Source organism: Rhincodon typus, chromosome 38 (genome assembly GCF_021869965.1).
Source record: "Rhincodon typus isolate 14 chromosome 38, sRhiTyp1.1, whole genome shotgun sequence".
NCBI lineage: Eukaryota > Metazoa > Chordata > Chondrichthyes > Orectolobiformes > Rhincodontidae > Rhincodon > Rhincodon typus.
In genome coordinates this window covers 12,368,334-12,381,369 of record NC_063369.1, presented here as the reverse complement: position 1 = coordinate 12,381,369, position 13,036 = coordinate 12,368,334, and the positions used below count along the sequence as shown (strand labels likewise).

The window sequence follows — 13,036 nt, the reverse complement described above, 5'->3', positions numbered from 1 at the left end:
GCACACACCACTCATATAACTCTCTCAAGCACACACGCACACACCACTCATATAACTCTCTCAAGCACACACGCACACACCACTCACTCTGTCGCAAACACACACACATACACAATACACATGCTAACAGACACTCACCACTCACTCTCTCACGCACCAATTCTCACAAATAACTCATGCAGATACCAATCACTCGCAAACTCACGCCTCACTCACAAACACATGCATGCATGCCACATACATGTGTGCACTCACTTACGTGCACTCACAGACACTCACCACTTACTCTCACAGACACGCAACACTCACTCTCTCACAGACACACACCACACATCATCAACGCACACCACTTACTTGCAGACAGGCACACACCACTCACTTGCAAACACACGCACACACCACTCACACTTAAACACACATACACACCACTCACTTGCAAGTAATCTCATAAACACACAGATATACACAAAACTCGCTCTTACAGACACACATTGCTTACTCGCAAACACACACTCAAACACCATCACTCTCTTTCAAACAAACAAGCATACATCACTCTCTCAAACACACACACCACTCACTGTCAAACACATATGCACATACCACTACTCACAAACACACGCCTCATTCGCAAACACACGCGTGCATGCCACTCGTGCGTGCACTTTCACAGACGTACACACACACAACAGTCACTCTCACAGATACACATCACTCACTCACAAACACACACACATGCACCTTTCACTCTCGCAAACCACTCACTCACAAACACGCGCACACTACTCTCAGAGACACACACCATTCATTCGCCAACACCCACACCACTCACCCGCCAATACACACACTCCACTCACTCATCAACACACACACCACTCACTCACCAAAATGCACATACCATTCACTTGCACGTACTCTCACAGACACTCACCACTCATTCTCACACATTCACATCACTCAGTCTGTCATAGACACACACGACTCACTCATCAACACACACGCACACACCACACATTCTCTCTCAAACACATATGTACGCACCATTCACTCTGAAACATGCATGCACACACCACTCAGTTGCGCACAACCTCACACACACCACTCACTCACAAACACACACACACCACTGACTCTCTCAAACACACACGTGCACACCACAAACTCTTCTTCAAACACATTCTAATACATAACACTCACTCTCAGAGACACTCACCTCTCACTCTGTCACACACACACACACCACTCACTCTCAAACCACGTGCTCATGGCTCACATGCACACACTCTCACTCACCACTCACTCTCACACACTCATGCACCACTCACTCGCAAACAAGACACGCATAGACCACTCACTTCCGCGCCCTCACAGATACACACAGACACTCACCACTCAGTTTCACAGACACAGAAAACTCACTCTCTCACAGACACACAGCACTGACTCGTCAACACATACACACCACTCATACACAAACACTCACTCACACAGCAATCATTCACAAACACACGCACACACCATTCACTTGCACGCATTCTCACACTCATCACGCACTCACACCACTCAGTCTCTCAGACACACACCACTCACTCGACAACACACACATACACCGTTCACACTCTCTCAAACACACATGCACACACTCTCGCACACACCACTCACTCTCAAGCACACACGCACACAGCTCACTTGCACACACTCTCGTAGAGACACACACATACACATCACTCTCTCTCACAGACAGTCACCACTCATTCTCTTACACACACACCACTCACTCACAAACAATACACTCTCAAACTACTCATTTGCGTGCACTCACAGACACTCACTACACTCTCTCACAGACACACACCACTCACTCGCAAACACACTCACATACCACTCACTTGCCAACACACACTGATCACTAGCAAACACACGCACACATCACTCACTGTCTCTCAACCACACACACACCACTCACTCACAGACACACACTACACACTATCATGCACTCTCAAAGACATACAGAGACAGTCACCATTCACTCTCACAAACACATAACGCACACACCATTTCACAAGTTTCAAAATCTCCCCTCCTCCCACCGCATCCCAAAACCAGTCCAGCTCGTCCCTGCCTCCCTAACCTGTTCTTCCTCCCACCTATCCCCTCCTCCCACCTCAAGCCGCACCTCCATCTCCTACCGACCAACCTCATCCCGCCCCCTTGACCTGTCCGTCCTCCCTGGACTGACCTATCCCCTTCCTAACTCCCTATCTACACTCACCTTTACTGGCTCCATCCCCGCCTCTTCGACCTGTTTGTTTCCTCTCCACCTATCCTCTCCTCTATCCCTCTTCTATCCGCCTCCCACTCTCTCCCTATTTATTTCAAAACCCCCTTCCCCTCCCCCTTTTCTGATGAAGGGTCTAGGCCCGAAACGTCAGCCTCTCTGCTCCTATGATGCTGCTTGGCCTGCTGTGTTCATCCAGCCCTGCACCTTGTTGTCACGCACACACCACTCACTCTCTCAAACACACAACACTCACATGTGCAATCTTGCAGACACACCTATATAACACTCACGCTAACACACACGCCATTCACTCGCAAACATATACTCTCACACCACTCTCCAGCATGTACACAACACACTTGCACGCATTGTCACAGACGCGCACACATATACAACAGTCACTTTCACAGACAATCACCACTCACTCTTTCACACACTACTCAATTGCAAACAATACATGCATAGACCACTCACTTGCATGCATTCACAGACACACAGGCACTCATCACTCAGTTTCACACAGGAAACTCACTCTCTCACAGACACACAGTCCTCACTCGTAAACACATACTCAGACACCACTCACTCAATCTCAAACACACACACACTCACCAAACACTCTGACTCAAACATATTCACACACACCATTCACTCACCAACACACACACACACATCACTCATTCGCCAACATACGCACACCACTCACTCGCCAACATACGCACACCACTCACTTGCACGTATTCTCACAGACACTCAATCTCACAGACACTTACTACTCACATTCACACACTACTCACTCGCGAACACACACACGCACACCACTCATTTACACATATTCTCACAAATACTCACTCACAGACACACACCACTGAATCTCACAGACACTCACTACTCACATTCACACCACACTCGCTCTCGCAGACACACCACACTCGCTCTCGCAGACACACCACACTCGCTCTCGCAGACACACCACACTCGCTCTCGCAGACACACCACCCTCGCTCTCGCAGACACACCACACTCGCTCTCGCAGACACACCACACTCGCTCTCGCAGACACACCACACTCGCTCTCGCAGACACACCACACTCGCTCTCGCAGACACACCACACTCGCTCTCGCAGACACACGTGGTATTACCGCTGGACTGTTAATCCAGAGACCCAGACAATGTTCTGGGGACCCGGGTTCGAATCCCACCACGACAGATGGTGGAATTTGAATTAAATAAATATCTGGAATTGAGTCTAACGATGACCCTGAATCCATTGTCGATTGTTGGAAAAAATGCATCTTATTCACTAATGCCCTTTAGGGAAGGAAACTGCCATCCTTACCTGGTCTGGCCTATATGTGACTCCAGACCCAAAGCAATGTGGTTGACTCTTAACTGCCCTCTGGGCAATTAGGGATGGGCAATAAATGCTGCCTGGTCACTTGTGCACAATCTCACAGACACACTCACTCTCACACGTGTGCATGCCACTCACAGATACACACCATTGACTCGTAAACACATACACACACACTACACACTGGCAAACACACAACTGACTCGCCAACACACACCGCTCACTCGCCACCACAAACTTACACACCACTCACTCGTAAACATACACATAGACTTGCAAACACACACAACTCTCTCACACGCACACAGCACACTCTCTGTCAAACACATACGCATGCACCACTGTCTTCTAAACACACACCACTCTCTCAAACACACACACACGCACCACTGACTCACAAACATGCACGCACACCACTCAATCGCAAATACACACTCACCATTCACTTGCAAACACACACCACTCACTCTCTCAAACACACATGCACACAGCACACACTCTCTCTCAAATACATACACACACACACCACAGACTCACAAACACGTGCGCACACACCATTTAATCGCAAACACCATCATTTCTAAACACACACCATTCACACTCTGTCAACCACACACGCACACACCATTCACTCTCAAACACACCGCACACACCACACACTCTCTCAAACACATATGTACACACCACTCAATTGCAACCACATGCATGCACACTACTCCTTCACTCATTTGCATGCACTCTCAAAAACACTCACTCGCAAACACACACCACTCACTGCCAACATACACTACTCACTCACCAACACATACTACTCACTAACACACACACACCAGTATCTCACAAACACACACGCACACACCACTCACACTCAAGCACGCACGCACAGGCTCACTTCCGTGCCTTCTCATGGTTTAGTTTTTAAAAAGCTTGAAAGTATGTTACGACATCCTTAAAGAGGATCCTGTGAAGGTTACACAGTCAAAATTCTGAGTCTAAGTTTGGTGCCTAGGGCTTCCATTCACAATGTCATGAATTTTCTGTCAGTTGCCTGAGGAGTTAGCTGTGAGAACAATAACATTCTTATTTCCCAATTGCCAGGTGTTCATTGAGTGGACATGCCTGAAAGTGCTCTGCGCCCCACCCCAGATTGTTGTTGTTAAAGAATTTTTTCAGCTTTTATCGCTAGCCAACTCATTTGGGCATGACCATACCTATTCGAGTTACTCATGGAGAGCTGGTTGTCTTCACTGTTGTTCCCTGACCACCCTTAAAACTGCTTGGAAGGTTCACAACTCAGTGTGGGAAGCTTTAGCATCACTGGCAGATATTCAGAGGACCTCTGCCACTACAAAGACAGCAGAAGCACAGCCACTAATGGGAAGGGCGGGGTGTTAGAATTGGAGGATTTGAGTGATCTGAGGGTTGTTATGGGGCCAGAGGAGTGTAGTGCAGCACTGCCTCAGGACTGTACTGAATTAGCAGAGGTGAGGAGAGAGGAGGTCAGATGGTGTACAGAACCTGGACTCTATGCATCAAAAGCACTTCCAAATATGCGATACCTCCAATCTACAAGGACAAGTTCAGCAGATAAATGGGAATGCCACCGCCTACAAATTCCCTTCTAAGCCCTTCACCATTGTCACTTCACAATCCAAGAATTCCCTCCTTATGGGTCTACCTACAGCACATGGGCTGCAGCGGTTCAAGAAAACAGCTCCCCACTAGCTTCTCAAGGGCATCTCAGAATGGGCAATACATCCTGGCAATGCCTACATAACAGGGATAAATAAGTCAGTCTTGGCTCCCTGCCCTCTCTGTCCCTAATACCCTTCCATACTTGCCTCTATTGCCTCTCAGTCCTTGATGTTCCTAACTTGCTGACTGTCTAAGTTTCTTATAACAGAATGGTTTGGTTTGCCTCTTTGAAGGTGCATTAAGAGTGAACCTACATTGTGTGGGTCTAGGGCTCTGTGTGGGCACAATCAGGGAGCTGCAGCAGATCCACTTCCCTGAACCAGGTTTGGTTTCTTTGACAGGTGTGGTGCTGTTTGCTCGTGAAATGAAGCAAATTGACAGTCTTGCTCTGTTTGGACACCGATGGCAGGATTTGAACTCACAACCATCCAGAGTACTCACCCAGATCCTTCAGAAATGTGAAAAGTTGAGTCTTTGTTTTTGATTCAGTGCCCAGCGCTATTTCTCTGCACGAGAGTAGTGTATGTAGTGACTGTAACGAGTTCAGTCAGCTGGACATCATAGAATATGAGTTCCCTGATCGGGGCTGTTTATTCTGGTCCAGTCAGGGAGCCCTGGTGACATAAAAAGGGTGAGTGTCGCAGATACTGACACTCTGGGGCCTTACTCTGTAGGAGTCAGCACTAAAGTCAAGGACTGTTCCTGTGTAAAGAAAGGGTGAGTTGGTGACAGGATACCCTGCCCCTGTGGAGTTATTTCAGTCTGCAAGACATGCATTGTGCAGCTTCAAGAAAACCCTGAACAAAATGCAGAGTGAGAGTGAAAGAAAATGTCTAATTTGTTGCCTCTGGATACGTCTGCTCCTGAAAATCAGGTAATTCCTTCACACAACAATTACATAGAATGTTACTGCACAGAAACAGGCCATTATACCCAACTGGTTCATACTGTTTTTATGCACAACATGAGCCTCCTCTCGCCTTATGGAAGCTATTCGGAATGTCTGTTTTCTTTCCCTTTCCCTCTCATGTACTTATACAAACTTCACACAAATACAACATTTAACATGAGAAAACATGGCAAGGCACTTTCCAGGGAAACTCTAAAACACAATGTGATACCAAACAACACAGATATTAGGATCAAAAGCAAAGTTGTTGGTAAAGCCCAGCAGGTCTGGCAGCACCTGTGAAGGAATAAACAGAGTTAACATTTCGGGTCCGGTGACCCTTCCTCAGATCAGAGATATTAGGACAGGTGGCCAGAAGCTTGGTCCGGGGGTAGGTTTTGAAGGAGTGTCTTACATGAGGAAGTGGGATAGACAGAAGCAGAGATGTAAGTGGGGAGGGGGGTAGTGGGGGTTCCAGAGCAGCAGAAGTTACTGTCAATGGAGTAATTAAAATCGAGGTTGACACCATGGAATCTTGATGCCTGGGAGGATTGTAAAGCAGGAGATTACAGAGAGAGGGAGGGGTGAGGGAACAATTGGAAAACAAGGATGTGAATTTGAAAACCAAGATAGTCTGGAGCCAATTCAAGACTCTGAAATGTGGGCTGATCGGAAACAGGATTCAGGGCACGTTCAGACATGGGCTGCAGTAATTTGGATGAACTCAGGTTTACACAGGCTGGAATTTTGGGCTGGGGTGGTTGCTGAGAGCAGCTATAAAGAAGTATAGATTGTTACTTCACAAATTTCAAGTTTCAAACTTGGAAGGAAGCAAATTCACCTTCAGATCACAAATTTGCTATCTAAATGAGGAAAGAAATGAGTGGCACTTCACTATTACATTGCCCCTGTGTTAACTGTTCCTTCTTCCATTTATATATGACAAACTTAAAACCAGTGCAATATTTTGCCTTGTCGCTATTGGATCAACTATTTCAACCAACTAGTCACTTGGTTTGGAGAATTTCAGAAAATTGTTCATGCTTTATCTCTAGTTCTCCAACACTCATGATTTCCTTCATTCCACTCACGATGGCTGTGCCTTCAATAAATCCACTTTCTATCTTTTGGAATGTCTTCTCCAAAACTCTCTTTAAGCCCTCCCTTCCCTTTTAAGGCAGTCCTTAAAAGCTGTTGCGACCAAACTTTTGATTGCTTGTCCAAATAATGATAACAAACTTTGCGGGGGTGTGCAGCAGGGATGGAGGGCATTTCATTTATTGTACAGAGACTACACAAATGCAAGTTGTTGCTGTTGAACAAAAGAGCAGCAGAGTTCCCTTACGATCCGAGTCAATGTTCGAGCTACAGCAGACACCAGTAATTACAATCAGACTTCACTGGCATTTCAAGGTGTGGCTTGGACAGAATTTCAGTAGACTGGCTAACTTAAACTTTTCAGGTTGAAGCTTTGGGGATCTGTGTTCAAGTCCCAGAATGTGCAAAATGTGTATTAATTTATTTTAAACTCGTCTAATTGCACTGTTTAATTGTCATAACAGCATCAACACTCTCTCCTCAGACCTGCTGACATTTCCCAGCACTTTGGTTTCCAGTATTTCCCTTTAGTTTACGCTCTGTGGAAGCGTAGTCGTTCTTCATTTCGAAACTATTATTTGCACATCTCACTCCTAGATATGAAACATTTATATATATATGTATTATACGTATTTAATCAACATGTTGAGTGATGTTACTACACACTTCAGGAGCAGGTGACACTTGAAGCTCTGTCTCCTGGCTCAAAGGCAGGGTCACTACCATTGTGCCACAAGAACCCCGTTACACAAAAACTGTGGGACCACAATCAATATCCGCTGTCTGAGTACAATTAACATTCTATTAACAACCTGGTCCCTTCCATTCTTTCAGCCCCCACCCACTTGCCTTGATACACAGACCCCCCCCCCCACCCCCCAAGCACGCTAATGCATCCCAGGGAGGGGTGGAGGGAGATCAGGACCACCCCCTAACTGGGGCAATGAGCAATGTGCCTTTCCCTTCCACCCTCTTTTCTGTGTGCAACACACAAACCCAATCTTTTACATTTCCACCCACCCCTACCCACCTGGCTCTTGGAAAGGGGTGTTTCTGGTGGGTGTGAGGTGGGGGCACTCCGCCCAGCCCGTGGGTGGGAGCACTGTCTCGTGATTTTTTTTTTAGGGAATGTTATTTTAAAAGGAAGGGAGGAGGGTGTTGGATGTTGGGATTAAGCCAATCGGTTTAGACAGTGGGTGGGCTGTCCAGGTGGTTCTTCCCTCTTGGTGCCTGCAATAAATGGGACTCTGAGCCTCGTCTCTTCTCGGTGCAGCGCAGTGAGTGAGCTGGTGCACTCTTTCAGTTTGTTGTGTGGAACTCCGTCCTCTCCACCATCATGTCGGTGACTTCTCGAACTCAGTCCACCTTTAGTAGCGCCGGGGGCAGTATGCGCCGCTCAAGACCGACGCAGTCTTCGATGAGCATGTATCAGTTTTCATCCAGACCGTCCATCTCCACCTCGGCCATCAGCGTGGCCGGAGGAGGTTTGTCGGCTTATGGGAGAGGGTTCGGTGGAGGGCTCTCTTCGAGCAGCGCTACGTTGCTGGGCTCCGGCGCCCTGATGGTTGATGAGAAAAACACGCTGCAGAATCTGAACGAGCGCCTGGCCACTTTCCTGAGCCGGGTCAAGTCACTGGAGGATTCCAACAAGGACCTGGAGAAGCAGATCCGAGATTTCGGCACCAGAAGCATCGAGGGCTTTGACTGGTCTATCTACGAGCAGACCGTCAAACCCATTCAGCAGCAGGTAGAGGCGATTTGGGATGGGGATGGGGTTTGGGGGGGTGGGGGGACTGCAGTGGGATCATGGCTAACCTGACAGCCCCCAACCCCGCGCCTGTCTTATCTCCAGAACCCTGGATTCTGTAGAACATGGGCCATTCAGCCCATCGACCCCCGTCTCACCCTTCGTGACTGATGTGATAGTCCTCAACTCTACCTACCCCTCCTTTCCCAGACAGGAAGCAATTATCAGGACCCAGTTTAGGGTGGCACGGTGGCTCAGTGGTTAGCACTGCTGCCTCAGAGCGGCAAGGACCCGGGTTCAATTCCATCCTGTCTGTGTGGAGTTTGCACATTCTCCCCGTGTCTGCGTGGGTTTCCTCCTACAGTCCAAAGATGCGCAGGTTAAGTGGATTGTCCATGCTAAATTGCCCATAGTGTTCAGGGATGTTTAGGTTAGGTGGGTTAGACATGAGAAATTAGGGGTAGGTCTGGGTATGGGTGGGATGCTCTTCGGAGGGGTGGAGTGGACCTGTTGGCCCGAATAGCCTGTTCCCACACTGTAGGGATTCTATGATGATGGTTAACTTGGAAACAGTCCCACGGGGTGCCCTGTTGAGATTCAGACTGTGTTACGGAGGCCATGTCTCCTCTTCTTTGGGAGCTCTCCCACTAACAGACCAGGGCTGAAAACACTGGGTGTGACCCCTGCCCTTGCTTGCAAGCTGGTCTTGTCCTCCCTTGAACTACAGGGTGCCCCAGCTGCTACTGAAGGCAAGTGCTGTCTTTGTGTCTGTGGCTGGCTGCCTTTAGAGGAGAGGTTATAATGAACCCACGAGATCTCCAGGTTGTGAACTAGGATGGGTTTGAGTCGGATGGGGTGGTTTTTCTGTTCTTGTTCAGCGGCTGTGTATCTTGAAGCAACAGTCAGCCAAGCATTGTGTCCAAAATCTGATTCTGGATCTCTCGCTCACAAGCACAAAAAGACTGAGAAAAGGTAACGGAATGCATCTGCTTCCTTTAGGACTAGCTGTGCCTGAACTATGAAAGGTCGGCTGCCTGAACTTGCAAGAGGGGAAATCAAACTGTTTGTGAGGAGACAAGAATAGCGAGAGTCTCTGGCTTGTTTCCACTGGAGTTTAGAAGAGTGTGGGGTGACTTGGGAGTAGATGGAAATGTGGAATTTGAAATCTCACCAACAGACTGTGATCTTGTTGAATGGCAGAGCAGATTTGAGGGGCCGAATGTTCTGTTTCTGCTTCTGTTGTGTCTGTCTCGTACACCTGGATTTGTCTTGTGGCACAACCTAAATCTGACTTTGCTGTGGGCATGACAGCCTTTTCCTCAGCTTGACCAGCCCTGAATATCTGCAGGGGCGGGCAGCTGTAGCTCTGGAAAGGAGTTACTTACAAAGCTGTAGAGTTCCCACACAGCAGGAGCAAACCTTGGTCTGAAACGAGCTGTCACCCATTCTCCAGCTTCTCGCTGAGATGGCTGTGGACGGAACTTACAGCTAATGCAGTTCTTTGCAACAAAAACTGACCACAACATTGTTCCACCGCGCCCCTCCGGCCCCAACCCTGCACTCAGAGAAGCTGACAATGTGTGCACCAAATCACACGGCTGCAGAGGGGAAAGACCTCCCTGAGACAGTGCACAGTGCCTGCTTGTGTGGGCATCAGGTGGGCACAGCATAGTCTGCGCTCTCAGCCTCCTCTTTGACCTTAAGTTATCTATCCTTGTCACACCAGCTATGGCTGATTGAAGTACCCTCAGTTAGGTTGCCGTACAAATGCACACTGTAACTGGAGTCCATGCTCCCTTTGGTTGACCACTGTCCCTTTTTCACTTTATGCAGATTCTTGAGGCCACAATGCAGAATTCCCGCATTGCACTGGAGATCGATAACGCTAAACTGGCAGCTGAAGACTTCAAGAACAAGTAATTTCCCTCCACCTCTCTCCCTGGCTCACTCGCGATGATTTCCCTGTCATGCTGAAAGGAACTGGTCCTTTCTTGTCTTTCTCTCTCGGGCATGCTCCTGGGCTGATCTTGTTTTCTCGGCTCCTCTATTGCAGGTGGGATTCGGAGCTGATGCTGAGACAGTCTGTGGAGAATGATATTGATGGACTGCACCAACTGAAGGACACTTACCTGCAGCTACAGTCTAGTCTGGTTGATGAGATTGCTGGTCTGGAGGACGAGATCGCCTTCATGAAGAAGGATCATGAGGAGGTGGGATCCTGAGGTGTCCCTGTATCAAACAAATTCATGTTTTTCCTCTCACACTTTGTCTCTCTCTCTCTCTCAGTCTCTCATTTTCTCTGTGTCACTCTCTATCTCCATCCTGTATTCCTGTCTGTCCCTCTCACTTTTTCTCTCTCTCACACTCAGTCTGTGTCACACACAGTCTCTGGCACTCACACTCTATCACTTTCACTCACTCTCTCACTCTGCTCCCCTTCCCCCACCCCGAACACACTCTCTTTCCCTCTCCCCCACACTCTCTTGTCTCACCCTCCCCCACCCCTACACAGTCTCTTTCTCCCTGACACACACTGCGTCTCTTCTTCTCACTGTCTGTCTCCCTTCCCATTGGGTGACCCTGGATGAAGATATACATTTTCCCCCCAGTCCCAGAAAATGGGAATATCTCTCCATGCCTTACGTCAGCCTCATCTGCCGAAGGATATCTGATCCTGTCTGAATATCTCCCCAATTGTATTTTCGATCACAGTTGGAAACCTGATGCTGGGCATGGGCTATGGCCAGGGCAAATACGACTATGGCCCCCTCGTTGGCTACGTCCTGTAAGTCACAAGCACAACAATGTTTCGACTTTGTCTGGAGGCTAAGGAAATTTGGCATGTCCACAAGGACTCTTTACAATTTTTATAGGTGCACCACAGAAAGCATTCTACCTGGATGTATCATTTCTTGCTCTCCCCAAGACAGCAAGAAACTACAGAGAGTTGTGAACACAGCCCAGTTCATCACCCAAACCAGCTTCCCATCCATTGACTGCATCTATACTCTCCACTGCCTCAGGACAGCAAACAACATAATCAAAGACCCCTCCCACCCCAGTTATACTCTCTTCCACCCTTTTCCATCAGACAGAAGATCCAAAAGTTTGAATACCCATATGAATAGATTCAAGAACAGCTTCTTCCCTGCTGTTATCAGACTTTTGAAGAGCCCTCTCAAATGTTAATTCTCAGCTTTCTGTCTGCACCTTCTCTGTGGCTGTAACACTGTATTCTGCACTCTGTTCTGCTACCCTGATGCACTTTGTATGGTACAATCTGCCTGTATAGCATACAAATCAATACTTTTCACTCTATCTCTGTAATTCTATCAACAATAGATCAGTCCATCTCAATGATTAAGGGCTGAGGTTTCAACATTACATTCCCTTTGCTATTTTCAGCACCCATACGCTTATTGCACTGAAAAGGTGGAGAGAGCTCCCATTTAGCATGTGGCACTGGAGGGTTGGTTTGTATTGTTTTAACGTTTTATCATCTTTGTTCTTCAGCAACTGAGGCTCCTGCGCCAGCAGAAGACTGCAGATATCGATGTCGACGTCGACTCTGCTCCTTCCATTGACCTGGCTGCGAAACTACAGGAAATGCGCGAAAGTTACGCCAAGCTTGCAGACCAGAATAAAAAGGATTTGGACACTTGGTACCAGGAGCAGGTAGGTTTGGGTTCAGCAACAGCGGCTGTGTCCAAACTCGAAAGGGGCCTGTGAGGGTGGAGTTACATTTGCCCCTCGGAGAATCTCTGGAGCCACTCGGCCAGCAAGGCGAGACTCCATGCAAACTATCATTGAGAGTGCAGGATGAATCAACTCTGTCTTCACCGTCCCTTCTCACAGTTAGATGATTTGATGGCTCACAACCCTTTCCAAAGACTTAGCCAGAAAAGGCCAGGCCAAGCCTCTGCACTGAGAGGGGGCTGCATTGCCGGGGACACCAGCTTTCACAGGAGAC

General features: G+C 48.1%; 1 protein-coding gene and 1 long non-coding RNA gene across 2 annotated transcripts in view; one reads left to right on the top strand and one right to left on the bottom strand.

Annotated features, from left to right (window-relative positions):
- Window positions 1-8,420, bottom strand: part of LOC125487261 — a 40,048-nt gene extending 31,628 nt beyond the window's left edge. Inside the window, exon 1 of the long non-coding RNA XR_007265750.1 lies at window positions 8,350-8,420. This is a non-coding gene — a long non-coding RNA (uncharacterized LOC125487261). The remainder of the gene's footprint in view (window positions 1-8,349) is intronic.
- Window positions 8,421-8,489: 69 nt separating this feature from the next.
- LOC109925628 (keratin, type I cytoskeletal 19-like) overlaps window positions 8,490-13,036 on the top strand; it is an 11,067-nt gene continuing 6,520 nt past the window's right edge. Inside the window, exons 1-4 of the mRNA XM_020525552.2 lie at window positions 8,490-9,066; window positions 10,900-10,982; window positions 11,120-11,276; window positions 12,580-12,741. Coding sequence (XP_020381141.2) covers window positions 8,656-9,066; window positions 10,900-10,982; window positions 11,120-11,276; window positions 12,580-12,741 — 813 coding nt within the window. The 5' untranslated portion in view covers window positions 8,490-8,655. The remainder of the gene's footprint in view (window positions 9,067-10,899; window positions 10,983-11,119; window positions 11,277-12,579; window positions 12,742-13,036) is intronic.